We start from the raw sequence: 17,236 nt of genomic DNA on the forward strand, positions 1-17,236 counted from the left end.
GGACCTGCAAGACCAGTTTGTTTTCTGGGCAGCAGATGATTTTGCTGGCCTGAGGCCTAGGGTAGTGGCCTCTACTCCTACCTCACCACCTCTCTAGTGTCTTCCTTCTTTCCAAAGTAGACCGGCATGCGTGCACACACCCAGGCCCAAGCAACTCCTTTTTTAAAAAAAATTTTTAATTTAATTAATAAGAAAAAGTAATAAGGAAAGAAGCAGCAAACAGACTGGGTGTGTTAACGAGTCTAGGCCACTGCAGGGGGGACGTTGCCCAATTTCTGCACCCTGAGGCCCTCCAAAGTCTAGGAGAAGCTCCTGGGAGGTCCAGGACCCAAGACCAAAGCCTTTATCAATTCCCCCACCTGTGAACTGCCCCTCTCCGAAGGTAGGCATTGTCTGGGTGTGTACACTGGGAGCCACCCACACACCCAACTCTCCCCTCCTAGGGAATGCGTCCACCAGGTCATTTCTCCTGCAAACCCTCATTTTAAAGTGTCTTGGATGCTTTCCTGCCGCCCCCCCGCCTTTTTTTTTTTTTTGTTTTTTTTTTAGCATAAAGAAGGGTGAGAGCCCAAGAGCTGTAGCAGGGGGAATAGATTGAAACTGCTGCCTACTTATACGCCAGTTTCCCTTCTTAGAACTCTAACCAGAAGCCAATGGTTTCCTCCATAAAAGAAAAACTCAATCTGTTGACTTTCTCTCTCCTCTCCTGCCAGCTTTTCTTTCCGAGCCGGGCTCTCTCTTCTCTGTGGGTTCGTCTTTCAGCCAGTCTTTCTCTGCTTCAGATTCTTGGTTTCTGGCTCCCTGTCGTCCCTGAACCTTTTTCACTGTTTTTAAAAAAAACGGGGAGGGCGGTGAACAAGCAAAGAGGAAGCCCTCACCCACCCACCCCATCTCTTCCTTACTAGCAACTAATTCCCCCTCTCTCTACACACACACACACACACACAGAGGCACGTACTCCGGCGACCTCCAGATGTTCCCGACAGTGAGGCCATCTGCTTAGATTGCTGGGGCGCGCAGGGGGAGGGGGCAGGGATCCGGGATGCAGGAAGCTGTGAGCGAAGCCTACTGGAGGGGGCGGGAGCTGCGCACTTTTGAGACGCTCCCTAGAGTGGAACCCGGGCTCGGCTCGGGCTCCGCGGGTGGGGCGCGCGCAGGGAGAGGCTGGCACTTTGGCGACACTCCCTGAGCCGCCCCGCGGCTGGCCCGAGCCGCCACCCGGCGCCCGGCAGGGGGGAGCCCGGCTGCGGGCGGGGACCGGGGGGCGGGCCGCGCCGCGAGGAGAAAAGCGGCGGCCGGAGGGCCCGCGGCCGGGCCGCCGGGGTGAGCGTGCCGAGGCAGCTGCGGCGCAGGCTTCCAGGTGGGTGCGGGTCCCCGGACGGGGCGAGAGTTCGCGCTCCGGGTGAAGATCCCGAGTCCCCGACCCCAGCCTCGCGGCCCCTTCGGCGGGCGGGCGGAGGACGCCGGACGCAGGGGCGGGGCTGGGTCCCGCCAAGGCCCCTCAACTTTAGCCGGACGCCTGGGGCTGGGCGGGAGTGAGGAACGCGAACCCAGGGGAGAGGGCTTGCGGGAGACAAAGGCTCCGCCCGGGGGTCGTGTGGGTCTTTGTGCGGACACGTGCATCTCATGTTTGTGGGTCTTTGTGGATTTGCAGTCGGGGACGCGCTGCTGCCGGTGCCTTTGTGTATCCGTGGCTTTGCGCGGCTGCTTTGCGCCGGTGTCCACGTTTGCGGGCCTGCGCTTGGCTGTGGGCGTCGGTGGGCGCATCGCGTGTGTCCGCATACGTGGTCGGTGCCTGCCGACGTGTCTGGGCTGGGTGTCCACAGAGGGTGTGCGCGCCGAGAGCCCAACTCCGCCCCACCTCCCCGCTCCCCCGCTGTCCACTCGGGCCCACGACTTGGCTCCAAACTTTTCTCCCGGTTCCTCGGGCAACAACCCCAGTCCTCCCCACCGCAGCCCGGCCGGGGGCGCCGGCAGCCCTCCCCCTTCCCCTCCTGAGGTCCCAGGACCGCAAGGGGCTGCGATGGGATTGGTGGTCGGGGGGATCGGCAGCGCCTGGGGACTGGCCGGGCAGGGGCTGGGAGGAGCGTGCGGATTCCCCCGCAGACCCCGGCTGGGAGGGGGAGGCGAGAGGTGGGTCCCGGGCTCCGGTCCTGGGCTGGGGAGAGTAAGGGACAGGGCGGCTGGCGTTGCCCTCCCCGCGCTTCTTAGAAAGAGTGTGACCCAGAAGAGTTGCATCTGTTTGGTGGGGAGACAGGCTCTGCTTTGAGACCCGCTCTCCGTTTGCAGCCCGCCCCGGGGAAAGGGGGACCAACCCTCCGACCTGGTAGGCGAGCGAGCGACTGCCAGTTCAGATCATGCCCGAGGCGCCGGCTCGCAGGACCCGGAGCTGGTCTGGGGGCCGTGGGAGCCTCGCACACACAGGTTTCAACTGGGACGGCCACTGGCCCACTGTGCGGCGCTGGCAAGTTGCTCAGCTTCGCGGAGTCTCGGTCACTCTGGCATGGACAGGGCGAGAACTCCCTCGCGGCTCGGGGCGTGCGGTGGGAATAACCCGCGCTGCTGGAGCCGGGCGGAGAGCAGCGCCAGCCCACTTTTGGCCTGGCGAGGAGGTGACTCAAGACCTTCGATCCTTCTTTCATCGTTGTGCGCCCTGCCATCCGGATAAGTCTAGACTTGCAGCGCCTGGGACTGACCGGAGAGGGGGGAGCTCAGAGCAGCAGGAGCCTGCTGGGCTTTTGAGCCTAAGTGGCAAAGATAACCCTAAACACCCTCCTCCCCACCGCTCACTCCAGTCTTTAACCTAGAGCTTTGTCGGATGCTGCAGACATGATGGAAGGGCACAGGCCGCTAACCTGGGAAAGAGACAACTGTGGGCATTTTCCTTTCCCTCTCTGGCCTCAGTTTCCCTTCTGTAAGGGGAGGTATTGAGAGCCTCTTCTGTTCTGGCTGACTGCTTCAGATCCCGGAACCTAGAAACATTTTGATGTTTAACCTACACCTCCATTCTGACCTAACCTATTCCCAGGCACTACTTTGCTCCCCAGGAAGGCTGCAGTGCTACAGCCACCGGGCTTCCACCTACCCTTCCTCCAACACCAGGAAAGGCAAAAGCTGATAAATGAGTCAAAAATGGAAAGGGAAGGGAGGGGGATTTACCTTTTCTCGTCTTACTTTTTAAATGACAGTTTGTGGGTGGTAGAGTCCAGATCAGTTTTCTTCTTAATCATAACTCTTGGGTCAACACAGGGGATGCACTTAAGAGTTCATACTTTCTTTCTCAGAGCAAGGCTGGCCTGGGCACTGAGGACACTTCATAAAGAGGATTGGGTCCTCCCTGAAAGCGCCCTGGCCAAAGCAAGTCCTAAGAGGGGTTCTGTGGGAATAACCCAGGGGAGGGGCCTCACGGGAGGTTCCTCCTGCTGTCGGTTTTGAAGTCAGTGGGTACACAGAGGGGAGGCAGGAAGTATCTCCCACAAAAGGATCAGCATGTGCAGGACCTGTGCATGAAAACAGCACAGGTGGTCCGCATGCTGGATCGGCAGACACAAGGTCTTGAGGGTGGTGAATTGGAATTGAACTTGAGGCTGGGAAGGCAGGGACCAAATCACCAAGGCCTTGAATGCCAGGCGGAGAAGTGGGATTTGACCCTGTAGGCAATGGAGAGCTCCTGGAGGATTTAAACAGATACAGCAGGGTGGGGTTGGTAATTCTGTGAAACTGGTCTCTGGCTTGTGGGTGGTGCTGGAGGTCAGGAGACCAATCTGGAGGCCGAGTGATCCAGCCTCTTAGAGTCAAAGGACCCGGATTTTACTCCCACCCCATTGCTTCCTACCTCTGTGGCCTGGGACAAGTAACTTATTTAAAATGTGAGGATATTAATTCTTGCTCCACTGATCTGGTGTATTAAGTAAGATGATGAATTACATGTGCAAATAAATGAAAAGTGGTTTGTAGTATGTATTACATTGTGTAGACAGAAATTCACTGGATTGCACCGACAATAGAAGGCAGAGACAGCGTTGACTCTGGTCCTAAACCTGATTTCACCAGCGGGCAGAGCCCTAAGCATCCTGCAGGGTTGCACCAATTGTTATGTTCCCCACAAAGCAGAAGGGAGCTTTCTGTCCATCTACACCGATTCGTGTAGGTGGCCACAGAAGTGGGCCAGTACCTTGACAGGGGCAGCCCAAGGGCCATAGGAGCTCACAGCATGGGTGGCCTTTCCTGGGTGAGGGGCAGGTTAGACTGGGAAAGCCTCACAGAGGAGGTGGCTTTTTGAATCAAGTGTATGAGAATTTGCTGGTAGACAAAGAAGGGTATCTTTGTCTTCATCAGAGGGAACAACCTGTGCAAAAAGGCAGGTGGCTCTAGAAAAGTCACAGGCCTCCAGACTAGAAAGCTGTCTCTGTGGGATGAGTTTGAAAGAGGGAGCTGTGGTAGGGTCCCGGTCTTCTGTTGGGAAGTGCATTCTGGTGCCCAGCATGGCTGGCAGTTGAAGTCAGGGGCCAGGAGTGAGGCTGTTGAGCCTGACCTGGACAGTGGGAGGTGACTGTCCAGCTTAGGGATGCAGGAGAGGGAAGACAGTGATTCCACCTGCCCAGGGGGAGCTGCGGATTTGATGCTGAGCCCTCATGCTGTCACAGGCAACACAGCAGCTTCTGCCTGCTTTGGCCTCTGAGACCTTTCCAGTTCGCCGTTCCCAGTCTCCTGGGAGTGCCTTGTCAGCACCTCGTAGCCACACCGGGATCCTGGATGGTATGTGGAGAGAAGATCCAAGGCCTCTGGGATGAATTGTGGATTCTTCTCCATCTTTAGCCCCTGCCTTGCCTCAGGATTTGCTGGTGTCACAGCACCTTTTTCTTCCCTGGTCCCTGAAATCACTCACTGGGGACAGGAACCAACATTCAGTGAATACCAGTGTGTGCCAGGCCGGGTCTGGGTCTTCACTTTGCCTCATGTAATCATCACAGTGACCCATTGGGACCAGCATGGGGAATATCACCATGTTATGGATGAGGACTCACAGGGGTGAGGGCACGAACAAGCCTCAGAGCAGTGAAGGCCCTGTAGGGTTGGAACCCAGACTGCCTGGTTACAGAACCCTTGCCCTCTGCCCCATAGCGCCTCCTCGTGTGTCCTTGTACGCTGCCTCAAGTTGATGGGAACTTGAAAATCTTCAGGAAGAAGACATATTGGAAGGAAAATATCCTATTGGGAGCCTTGCCCATCTCCCTGTAGATTATCCTCCTTGGGTAAGTTGTTAGGCTTACAGGTCCCTGGGATCATGTCATGGAGGAGACCAGGTACTGGATGTCAGAATACCTGGGTCCTGGTCCAGCCCCATCCTCTCTGGCTGTGTGACTCTGGACAGATCACAGAATCTCTCTGGACTTCTTTACGCAGCTGTAAAGTAGATACGATGCCATCTAACCTGCTGATTCTGCAGGGTGACTGAACAGGTGGTAGTTGAGGAGGCATGGGAGAGGTTGAGAGGTGTCCTTTGGTGAGGTAGCGGTATTCTAGATGCTTGGTGCATCTGTACCAGGCTCGGTGCTCAGCTTCAAGGGCATAAAAAGGAACCTAATACCATCCCTGCCCACAGTAGGAGAGACAGGTAAACATGTAAGTACAGTTCAGCATGACCAGGTCTAAGCTGTCTTGCACATGTGCTCATTTGGAAGCTGAGGCAGAGTGGATTTGGAGCTAAGACATCTGGGGTTAAGTCCTGGGTCCTCTCCTTCCCAGCCGAATAACATCCATTCCCATGTCTGCAAAATAGGGACAGTATCCCCTGGGTCAAGGCTGTGGTGAGGCAGAAGTGAGATGCTGATGGAGAGCACATGGTGGGCTGCTGTGTTTGTCCAGATGTGCTGCATTAGCGGGTCTGTTGCAAGAGCTGGCCCTCGGGGCTCCGGGAGTCTGGCCTTGAAATTCTTTCTGCCTTGCATTTCCAGAGCTGACAAAGTGGTTGGAGGGCAGGACATTTCTGAAAACCATCCACCTGGGGATTTCCTTGGCATCAGCTTGAGTGAGCTCATGACTGAGGGGAGCAGGGTGGGAGGCAGCTCTGCATTGAGGAACAGCCGGTTGAGACAAAGGCCAGTCTCAGGAGGGTGCTGGGGCTCTGTGCCAGTGGGGCCCTGTGCCAACAGTGCCCTGTGGAAGTTGTTGAGGGCAGTGGGAGGAGCTGGAAAACTTTACAGACCAGAGATGCTGTAGTGCAGCACCAGGGTCAGGCAGCTGGGGCCAGGTGGGTTCAAGCTGGAACCCAACACCCAGAGAGCTGTCCTTATCAGCAGACACCAGGGAAGTGACTGGAGAATGTCATCACAGGCAGTCTCGGACCTGCTGCGCTCCTGGGCTGCACTGGGAACTTGGTTGGGGAGGAACATGAAGGATCACATGGTGACTGCCTTTAGAAGGCTTAGCAAATCACCGTCATTGTCTACCACACATTGAGTACTTGTGTAGCAGATAGTGAGTGGAATGCCTGCCATTCGGTCATTTAATTCTTTCAGCAATCCTGTGCTCTTAGCCCTGTTGAGGACCCTCGGAGCGGATCTCAAGACTTACCCAAGGCTGGTGGGTACAGAGCTAGGTTCACACCTTGTCTGGGTCTTGCAGTTGACCGGTTCATCCTGCTCTTCCTCCACGCGCCCTCTAGGCCTGGCTCTGATCCCAGGTGGGGGAAAGAACACACAGTTAAAGTAGGCACGGCACTGCCCCATGCTGCTCACACATCAAGTAGGAAAACAGCAGGTAACTCACGGCAGAGAATTTACTGAAGGAGGCCTGTGGGTAGCCTGTGGGGTGAGAGGCCAGGAGGGAGGGGTGGGGGGGACTGAGTGGACAGAACAGGCTTTGTTCTGCTGGGAGCAGGCCAGGGGCAGGCGGGATGGATGCATGCAGTTCTGGCAGTCACATGAGGCATCAGGTCTTAGGTCCTGGGCCCTGCTCTGCCATTCCTTGCTGTCACTGCCCCTCTCCGGGCCCTAGTCACCCATGGTCCCCAAGGGGCCGTCCAGCTCCCAAGCCCTGGAATTCTCCAAGTTTGGAGATGTGTTAGCAGAGGGTGAGAGTTGTTCAGAGTCCATCAAGGTGAAGGCTGTTCCCACTCCGGCTGTCAAGGAGGGTTCAAATCCACATGGGGGGCTGGGGACAGGTGGGAGGGGAGAAGAAGGTGATGACAACTTGCAGGTGCCTCGTGCATGGGAGAACTTGATTTCTATAAGTAAAAAGCAGAACCCAAGAGGTTTCTGATAAGGAGAGTGATGTGGCCAAAGCTGTTTTAGAGATGTCTCATAGCAGTGTGTGCGGTGTCACCTGGGGTGACTTGCCTGGAGCCTGTTGGGGCCGTAACATCTACTCTTTGTCCTTGCAGACCATCAGCAAACTTAGAGTCACTGTGGACCTGGCCCCGTGGGCCCAACAATGCATGATTCATGGCCCCTGCACTGGAAGGCCTTACAGTATATCCCCCAAACCACAGATGGATATGGTTTCTAAGCCCTTGTCCTCCTATTCTTGTGTTTATATAATCTGGTCAATCAGTGGATATCTTTTATCTGCAGGTCATGGTTTGGAAAAAAATGTTGAATCTTGACCGAAAGATCCCTTTCCTTCTCAGCCTTCTTTGGTGGCTACCAGTCTTCATTTCTCTTTCTCCTGGGGGTAGAGTACGGGTCCCAGAGGGAGGCAATGTGAATACTGTTACACAGATAAGAAAACCAAGGCTCAAAGAAATAAAGAAAACGGGGAAGGTCACACAGATAGTGGCAGACCTAGGACTAGAGCCCTAGTCTCCTGGGTCCAAAGCTAGTGTTAGTGATCTTGTTATAAGTTGGTCTTCTATTCTCATTGCTGGTCTGTAAGCCCCATCAGGACAGGGACCCTAGTATCTGTCTCATCACCACCACCCCCTGCCACCTACTCCCCACTCCCTCCTGACCTAGCCCAGTGCTTTGTATATACTTAGTAGAAATTTAGGATGTGCTTTTGTTAAACTTTAAAATCCCAAAACCCTGGAGTTGGATTATCTAAACCGAACCTCTTAATGTGAAGCTGGAAACTGAGGCACAGAAAGGGGAAGAGACTTGTTCAGAGATGAGATGAGGACAGTCCATGGCAGAACAGGCACTGAGACTTAGGGCTCCTGACAGTCCTGCAGGACTTATCTTGTCACCAGGTACAGTTGCCCTGTCACCTCCCTGTGAGTGCCCCAGAGTGTGGGGAGGGACGTAGTTGGTGACTGTGTCTCAGTCTACCATTGGCTGCACATCTGTCAGTGTCCTGGCACTGTGCTGGGTGTTTCACACAAGCAATCTCTAGCCCTTGCGGCAACTCCTTGAGGAAGGGATTAACTCCATTTTAACTCTCCATGACTTCTGATATGGTTTGGCTGTGCCCCCACCCAAATCTGAACTTGAATTGTCTCTCCCAGAATTCCCATGTGTTGTGGGAGGGACCCAGTGGGAGGTCATTGAATGCAGGAAGCTTTTGCTTCCTCCTCATTCTCTCTTGCCACTGCCATGTAAGAAGTGCCGTTTGCCCTCTGCCATGATTGTGAGACCTTCCCCAGCCACGTGGAACTGTTAAGTTCAATTAAACCTCTTTCTTTTTTATGTTGCCCAGTCTCGGGTATGTCTTTATCAGCAGCATGAAAAAGGACTAGTACAGTAAATTGGTACCAGTAGAGTGGGGCATTGCTGAAAAGATACCCAAAATATGGAAGCAACTTTGGACCTGGGTAACAGGCAGAGGTTGAAACAGTTTGGAGGGTTCAGAAGAGGACAGGAAAATGTGGGAAAGCTTGGAACTTCCTGGAGACTTGTTGAATGGCTTTGCCCAAAATCCTGATGACAATGTGGACAATAAAGTCCAGGCTGAGGTGGTCTCAGATGGAAATGAGGAACTTGTTGGGAACTGGAGCAAAAGTGACTCTTGTTATGTTTTAGCAAAGAGACAGCAGCAATTTGCTCCTGCCCTAGAGATTTGTGGAACTTTGAACTTGAGAGTGATGATTAGGGTATCTAGCAGAAGAAATTTCTAAGCAGCAAAGCATTCAAGAGGTGACCTGGGTGCTGTTAAAGGCATTCTGTTTCATAAGGGAAGCAGAGCATAAAAGTTTGGAAAATTTGTAGCTTGACAATGCATTAGAAAAGAAAATCCCATTTTTTGAGGAGACATTTAAGCCAGCTGCAGAAATTTGCATAAGTAACTTGGAGCTGAATGTTAATTCCCAAGACAATGGGGAAAATGTCACCAGGGCATGTTAGAGTTCTTCAAGGCAGCCCTTCTCATCACAGGCCTGGAGGCGTAGGAGGAAAAAAAGGGTTTCTCGGGCCAGGCCCAGGATCTCCGTGCTGTGTGCAGCCTAGGGACTTGGTGTCCTGTGTCCCAGATGCTCCAGCCATGACTAAAAGGGGCCAAGGTACAGCTCAGCCATGGCTTCAGAGGGTGCAAGCCCCAAGACTTGGCAGGTCCCAGAACCATCATTCACTGGCCTTGGGCAAGTGACCCAATCTCTTTGAGCATCCACAGAAGGAGATAATTGTTCATTTTACAAAACCCAAACCAAAGCTCAACATCACTTGGCAGCTTCCACATGGTGTGGAGCCTGTGGGTGCACAGAAGTTAAGAATTGAGGTTTGGGAACCTCTGCCTAGATTTCAGAAGATGTATGGAAACACCTGGATGCCCAGGCAAAAGTTTGCTGCAGTGGTGGGACCCTCATGGAGAACCTCTACAAGGGTGGTGCAGAAAGGAAATGTGGGGTCGGAGTAGAGTCCCTACTGGGGCACCGCCTAGTGGAGCTGTGAGAAGAGGGGCACCATCCTCTAGACGGCAGAATGGCAGATCCACCAACAGCTTTCACTGTGCACCTGGAAAAACTGCAGACACTCAATGCCAGTCCGTGAAAGCAGCCAGAAAGGTACCCTGCAAAGCCACGGGGGTGGAGCTGCCCAAGACCATGGGAACCCACCTCTTGCATCAGCATGACTCAGATATGCAAGATATGGAGTCAAAGGAGATCATTTTGGAACTTTAAGATTTGACTGCCCTGCTGGAGTTTGAACTTGCCTGGGTCCTGTAGCCCCTTTGTTTTGGCTAATTTCTTCCATGTGGAACAGCTGTATTTACCCAATGCCTGTACCCCCATTGTATCTAGGAAGTAACTAACTTGCTTTTGGTTTTACAGGCTCATAGGTGGAAGAGACTTGTCTCAGATGAGACGTTGGACTGTGGACTTTTGGGTTAATACTGAAATGAGTTAAGACTTTGGGGGACTGTTGGGAAGGCATGATTGGTTTTAAAATGTGAGAACATGAGATTTGGGAGGGACCGGGGTGGAATGATACGGTTTAGCTGTGTCCACACCCAAATCTCAACTTGAATTGTATCTCCCAGAATTCCCATTTGTTGTGGGAGGGACCCAGTAGGAGGTAATTGAATCATGGGGGCCAGTCTTTCCCAAGCTATTCTCATGATAGTGAATAAGTCTCAGGAGATCTGACGGGTTTATCAGGGGTTTCAGCTTCTGCTTCCTCCTCATTCTTTCTTGCCACTGCCATGTAAGAAGTGCCTTTCGCCCTTCACCATGATTGTTAGACCTTCCCCAGCCACGTGGAATTGTAAGTCCAATTAAACCTCTTTCTTTTGTAAATTGCCCAGTCTTGGGTATGCCTTTATCAGCAGCATGAAAACAGACTAATACAACTTCCCAGAGGTGCACAGTGTAGCAAGTCACTCCTGCTAAAGATGGTCAGCCACCTTCCTTTTCCCATCCGCAGTTCCTCTGCTCTAAAATGGGGATGAGACTGCTGGCTCACAGAGTGACTGTGTGGACTGAATGAAAGCATGTGCGTCCAGCACTAGCAGAGAGTAAGGACTGGCCCTGACTGTCACTGTCGGCACTTCCCACTGCCAATGCCCAGCCCTGGGCATAGGCCCGGCACAGAGCAGGAACCCCGGGAGAGGTGCCCACTGTGCAGGGCTGAGCAAGGAACCTAGTCCGGTGCCCTGGGAGCATGTGCGAACAGTTACTAGGTAACTCCTGCCTCTTTACGTCAGGTGCCTCTTTATATCGGCTGTTACTACCATTGCCTCAGTTCTGTATCTTCTGGCTGCTCGGTATGACCGCCCTGTGCATGTGCACAGCCCTTCACAGTTGGCAGTAAGGGTTAATCAACTTAGGTGAAGAGGGCAGGGCAGAAATTGCCACCCTTTAGTGCAGAGGACAAGGCTGAGGCTTTAAGAGGGTCAGCGAGAGGTCCCCTCTGGTGGGAGTGGATTTGGGCAGTGTTTTGAGTTGCTGGTTATGTAAGTGGGAGCTCATACGAGGCCATTTGGCATTTCACGGACCCCTTGTATAATCACCTCTGGGAATCAAAGGGTAATCTTGGGGCCTTTGTGGTGTTTGTTTAAACCCCAGGAAGGGTGGGTATGAATGAGCAGATCAGCTTAGCAGGGGAGGTGGGGCCTTTGGTGGTAATGAGCCCTGCAGTGAGGAGCTCACCCAGGGGAACAAAGGGGGCCTGGAGCAACTTAATATTTTCCTTTTGGTTCCAGACATTGGAACACTCTGTCCTGCCTTGGTTGGGACCATGCCCAGGATGCACCTGGGCTGGATTTAATCCTGAAATTGGCCTCTACAAAAGAAAGAGGTGGGAGAGGAGGGGCCTACATGGGCATGGGGGCAGGGGAGAAGAGTCCCACTTTTCCCTGCCCCTGGGCAAAGCCAGAGTGCAGATCAAGTGGCTAGCTCTTTAAAGTTTCATGCAAGGCTGGTAATACAATCCTGCTACTCCCTCCCCACCCACCTTCCAGTCTGGAAGGGGGGCAGGTCCCTGGCCCATCTGGAAGGGGGGCAGGTCCCTGGCCCTTCTTCCTGAAGGCCAGAGGGAGGGATGGGCAGGAGGGCAGGGGGCCCAGAGCAGGGCCACCCAGATGAAGAACCCTGCTAGAAGGAAGCTTAGTGCCTTCTGTCTCCCAGACTGCAGGCCGCTGTGCAGGGCAAGGGTGACCACAGACTATCGAATTGGTCTACTTAGAGGCTCCCACTGCCCAGCCCTCTGCTTCTCATGCTAGCACCACTGAACACCAGCATCCCAGGAGCTACAGTGGACGTGAACACAGGCTTTGAATCCAACAGCAGTGGGTGGTGTGACCATTAGATGTGACAACACGTATGTAGCGCCCGGCATCTGTGGCAGCCACCACGGTAATTGTACAGAGGGAACTGAGATCTGAGGAGGGAAACTGGCTCATGCCATAGTATGTGTCAGTGGGAAAAGCCCCTCCTGCACCCTGCCTCTCCACCAGCTACTCTGCCAGTCCAACTGGAGGCAATGCATATGAATATAGGAATTGGAGTATAGCAGGCCTGGGTCCCATTCTTGCCCTGCATTTTACTAGTTTGGGGTAAAGCCCTATTCCTCTCTCAGCCTCTGTTTCTTCATCTGTATAATGGGGGAAGCAGCCTAATTGCCTGCCCAAGGTTAAAGGAGGCACGAAAGAGGTGTAGTAGCTTAATCTGCTGGGGGAAGGGGCAGGGTAAGGGGGAAAGGTACTCGGGACAGGTGTCCCCAAAACCCATCTGGGAGTGTAGACACCCACGTTGGACACCCGGATGCCCAGTGAGAAGGGAAGATCCTGCCTCTGGATGACAGGCTAGGGGGACAGGGCAGGTGGAGTAGGGGTGCGGTGGGGTAGTCACTGCAGGCCCCATTGCAGGGAGGGAGCCCTGGTCTTGAAGTCTGGAGTGTGGGTCTCAGGCCTGGCTCAGCCCCGGCCAGACCACAGCAGTGGGTGGTGCTTTGTCTGTCAGTGTCCCCTCTAGTGCCACTCCACTCTGTTGTGTGGCTGTCCAAAAGTGTCTTTACCTAAGGCCCAGTTCCCTTTTGGTAAAACAGAGAATTTTCTGCCTTGCAAGGGGGTCGTGAGGATCAGATGTGACTGTGCTGTGGGGCAGCCAGAACAGCACCTGACACGTAACACTTGCTCAGCAGAGAATGGGGCACCCTGGGCACACCCTACCCTCAGCCCAGTGGATGAGCCCCTCACCCGGGGGTCGGGGTCTAGACCAACCCAGGGACTCTGGACCGTCAGAGCTGGAGAGGCCAGCCCGAGAAGCCGTCTAGTCTGGTGGGTTTCAAACTGGGTTTCCTAACACCGTAGGCAGGGATGGTGGGCAGAAGTGGAGGGCTTCAGGTCCCCCTCACTTCAGCCAGACCAGGCCTGCCTTCATCTGCTGCTCTTGTTTAAGAAAGGAGTCTGCTTCTTCTAGTTGAAAATTCACCACCTAGCCTCACGCCCCTTTACCATGCAGATGGAGAGGCAGAGGCCAGAGGGGAACTGGGTCTAGGAACTCTGGGGAGTGTTCCAGAAAGCATTCCAGGAGGTTGGGGCCTGTGACACCTTCCAGCAGTCTCTAGATGGGCTCATATTCTGTGCGGTGGGTTTAGACCATCTGGTGCATTCAGTCCTCACCCATGGCTCTCTTTCTAGCCCCCACCATGCTGTGGCCCCTGCTGCTTCTGCTGGCCGTGAGTGGGGCCCAAACAACCCGGCCATGCTTTCCCGGGTGCCAGTGCGAGGTGGAGACCTTCGGCCTTTTCGACAGCTTCAGCCTGACTCGGGTGGATTGCAGTGGCTTGGGCCCCCACATCATGCCAGTGCCCATCCCTCTGGACACAGCCCACTTGGACCTGTCCTCCAACCGGCTAGAGATGGTGAACGAGTCGGTGTTGGCGGGGCCAGGCTACACGACGCTGGCTGGCCTGGATCTCAGCCACAACCTGCTCACCAGCATCTCACCCACTGCCTTCTCCCGCCTTCGTTACCTGGAGTCGCTTGACCTCAGCCACAATGGCCTGACAGCCCTGCCAGCCGAGAGCTTCACCAGCTCACCCCTGAGTGACGTGAACCTTAGCCACAACCAGCTCCGGGAGGTCTCAGTGTCTGCCTTCACGACCCACAGTCAGGGCCGGGCACTACACGTGGACCTCTCCCACAACCTCATTCACCGCCTTGTGCCCCACCCCGCGAGGGCCGGCCTGCCTGCGCCCACCATTCAGAGCCTGAACCTGGCCTGGAACCGGCTCCATGCCGTGCCCGACCTCCAAGACTTGCCCCTGCGCTACCTGAGCCTGGATGGGAACCCTCTAGCTGTCATTGGTCCGGGTGCCTTCGCGGGGCTGGCAGGCCTTACACACCTGTCTCTGGCCAGCCTGCAGAGGCTCCCTGAGCTGGCGCCCTATGGCTTCCGTGAGCTACCGGGACTGCAGGTCCTGGACCTGTCGGGCAACCCCAAGCTCAACTGGGCAGGAGCTGAGGTGTTCTCAGGCCTGAGCTCCCTGCAGGAGCTGGACCTTTCGGGCACCAACCTGGTGCCCCTGCCTGAGGCGCTGCTTCTCCACCTCCCGGCACTGCAGAGTGTCAGCGTGGGCCAGGATGTGTGGTGCCGGCGCCTGGTGCGGGAGGGTGCCTACCCCCGGAGGCCTGGCTCCAGCCCCAAGGTGGCCCTACACTGCGTAGACACCCGGGAATCTGCTGCTAGGGGGCCCAACATCTTGTGACGAATGGTGTGGCCCAGGGCCACATAGCAGACTGCTGTCCTGGGCTGCTTCCGGTCCCGAATGACTTATGTTCCATGTGCCAACACCAGTGGGGAGCCCGCAGGCCTATGTTGCAGCGTCACTGCAGGAGTTGTGGGCCTAGGAGAGGCTTTGGACCTGGGAGTCACACCTAGCAGCAAAGTCTCACCCCTTTGTCTACACTGCTCCCCCAAACCATGAGCAGAGGGACTTCGATGCCAAACCAGACTCTGGTCCCCTCCTGCTTCCCTTCCCCACTTATCCCCCAAGTGCCTTCCCTCATGGCTGGGCCGGCCTGACCCGAGACGGGCAGAGGGTGGGTGGGACCCCCTGCTGCAAGGCAAAGTTCAGGTCCACTGGGCTGAGTGTCCCCTTGGGCCCGTGGCCCAGTCACTCAGGGGCATGAGTTTCTTTTCTAACATAGCCCTTTCTTTGCCATGAGGCCGTGAGACCCACTTCCTCCTTTTCTATTTCCCTAGAACCTTAATGGTAGAAGGAATTGCAAAGAATCAAGTCCACCCTTCTCATGTGACAGATGGGGAAACTGAGGCCTTGAGAAGGAAAAAGGCTAGTCTGAGTTCCTAGGGGGCAGTGGCATGACTGGAGCACAGCCTCCTGCCTCCCAGCCGGGCCCATTGCACTTTCTTGTCTCCTCTAATAAGCCCCACCCTCCCCACCTGGGCTCCCCTTGCTGCCCTTGCCCATTCCCCATTAGCACAGGAGTAGCAGCAGCAGGACAGGCAAGAGCCTCACAAGTGGGACTCTGGGCCTGGTGACCAGCTGTGTGGCATGGGCTAGGTCACTCTGCCCTTCGGAGCCTCTGGAAGCTTTAGGGCACATTGGTTCCAGCCTAGCCAGTTTCTCACCCTGGGTTGGGGTCCCCCAGCATCCAGACTGGAAACCTACCCATTTTCCCCTGAGCATCCTCTAGATACTGCTCCAAGGAGTTGCTGCAGTTCTGGAGCCTCATCTGGCCGGGAGCTCCAAGGGGCCTCCTGGATTCAGTCCCCACTGGCCCTGAGTGCTACAGCCCTTGTCACCCTCCCAGGAATGCTGTGAAAGGAGGCAAGGTCTCCCCCACCCATGTCTATGCTCGACCCCCAGGGTAGCATCTCAGCTTCCAAACCCTGGGCTGTTTCCTTAGTCTTCATTTTATAAAAGTTGTTGCCTTTTTAATGGACTGTCACTTTCAACCCGCCTGCCCCACCCCTGCTGGCCGGGGATGGAGACATGTCATTTGTAAAAGCAGAAAAAGGTTGCATTTGTTCACTTTTGTGATATTGTCCTGGGCCTGTGTTGCGGTGTTGGGGGAAGCTGGGCATCAGTGGCCACGTGGGCATCAGGGGCTGGCCCCACAGAGACCCCACAGGGCAGTGAGCTCTGTCTTCCCCCACCTGCTTAGCCCATCATCTATCTGACTGGTCCTTGATTTAATAAACATCCTTAAAAAGTTCTTTGCTTCACTCAGCCAGCGTCCACTGGCAATCCCTGGGCTGGGCTCTGGGGCCACAAAGATGAATCAGGTTAGGCCGTGCCCTGGGCAGTTTGTTCTCCCTGAAAAGCCTGATAATCTCAGGATTAGGGGAGTAAGGTGACGTGAGGGAGGGAGTTCCTGCACCCTGCTCACCTCTCATCTCCCCCGGCCCTCCCCGCTGTTCCTGTCACCCCAACTCCAGCCATAGCCATGAGCATGCCAGGCGGCCCTTGCACACCTGTTCTCTTGCTCAGGTGTTACTATGGGACCTTGCCCTTGTCCTCACCCCTGTCTCTCAACCTCCTTCCCATCCAGTAGACCTAGTGCCTGCCGGTCCTCAGAAGCTTCCCGAGCCCCTCCCACCTCCCTCCTCTGAACTGCAAGAGTATTTTGTTCTTCCTTGGCGCTTCAGCTGCTATGGTACCCCAGCTCCTGTTTGCACACTTCCACTGACAGAGATCAGGCTTGCAGCTCATCTGGGTGGCTCTGCTGTCACCAAGTTCTTCTAACTGGTCGGTCTACAGGGAATGTCTACCATCATCACCAATGTCAGGTTTTTCCTGATACCTACTCTGTGCCCAGAACATTCAGGCCATATGCACTGGTAGGGAGCTTGCCCATCTTGTAATCAGGCCTCCCCAGGGAGAAGTATCAACCTGAGGCCCTGGGTCCGAGGCTGGCACCCAGCGGTCAAGGTAGGAAAGGGCTGAGGCATGGCGCAGGGCGGTGTGGGGGAGAGGGAGGTCAGGGTGAGACTCCGGGCCCCCACAGTCCTCCTGTTCTACACCTCCCCCACATTTCCTGGGACAAGAGAGGCTTCAGATGGAGGTGGGGATCACGGTACTTTCAGCCACTGGGTCGGGGTTTTCCCAAGTCCCCGCTTGAGGAAGGAGTCCTTGAGGGAGGGCCATGGAACAAAAAGGCCTTAAACACAGGGCCAAAGTGTGCGGAGGCAGCGAAGGGAAGGAGGGGGCTGCTGCGGCAATCAGTTCTGGAGCAGGTCACCTCCGCGTGAGCTGCAGCTTCCTCCTCTGCAAAACGGGGCAGGGTGAAGGCCCAGTGAGAGCATGGGCGTGGATGCCATCACGCTGGGCGGGCTCGTCCTTCCCGGTGGGGAACCTGCCCTGCACCCTGCAACCCTGGCCTCCTGCCAGCCATAAGGAGA

General features: G+C 55.3%; 1 protein-coding gene across 5 annotated transcripts; it reads left to right on the forward strand.

Moving 5' to 3' along the window:
* Nucleotides 1-261: 261 nt before the first annotated feature.
* Nucleotides 262-16,058, forward strand: TSKU (tsukushi, small leucine rich proteoglycan). Of its 5 annotated transcripts, none has more exons than XM_023209350.1 (2): nt 262-382; nt 13,510-16,058. In XM_023209350.1, exon 2 carries the CDS (start codon nt 13,518-13,520, stop codon nt 14,577-14,579), a length of 1,062 nt encoding a protein of 353 aa, XP_023065118.1. In that variant the 5' UTR covers nt 262-382; nt 13,510-13,517; the 3' UTR covers nt 14,580-16,058. The 5 variants fall into 5 exon arrangements, with proteins under 5 accessions (XP_023065118.1, XP_023065115.1, XP_023065116.1 ...); XM_023209347.2 differs by lacking the exon at nt 262-382 and adding an exon at nt 1,291-1,360; XM_023209348.1 differs by lacking the exon at nt 262-382 and adding an exon at nt 2,105-2,326.
* The last annotated feature ends 1,178 nt before the right edge of the window (nt 16,059-17,236 follow it).

The sequence above is a fragment of the Piliocolobus tephrosceles genome, chromosome 13 (genome assembly GCF_002776525.5).
Source record: "Piliocolobus tephrosceles isolate RC106 chromosome 13, ASM277652v3, whole genome shotgun sequence".
Taxonomy (NCBI): domain Eukaryota; kingdom Metazoa; phylum Chordata; class Mammalia; order Primates; family Cercopithecidae; genus Piliocolobus; species Piliocolobus tephrosceles.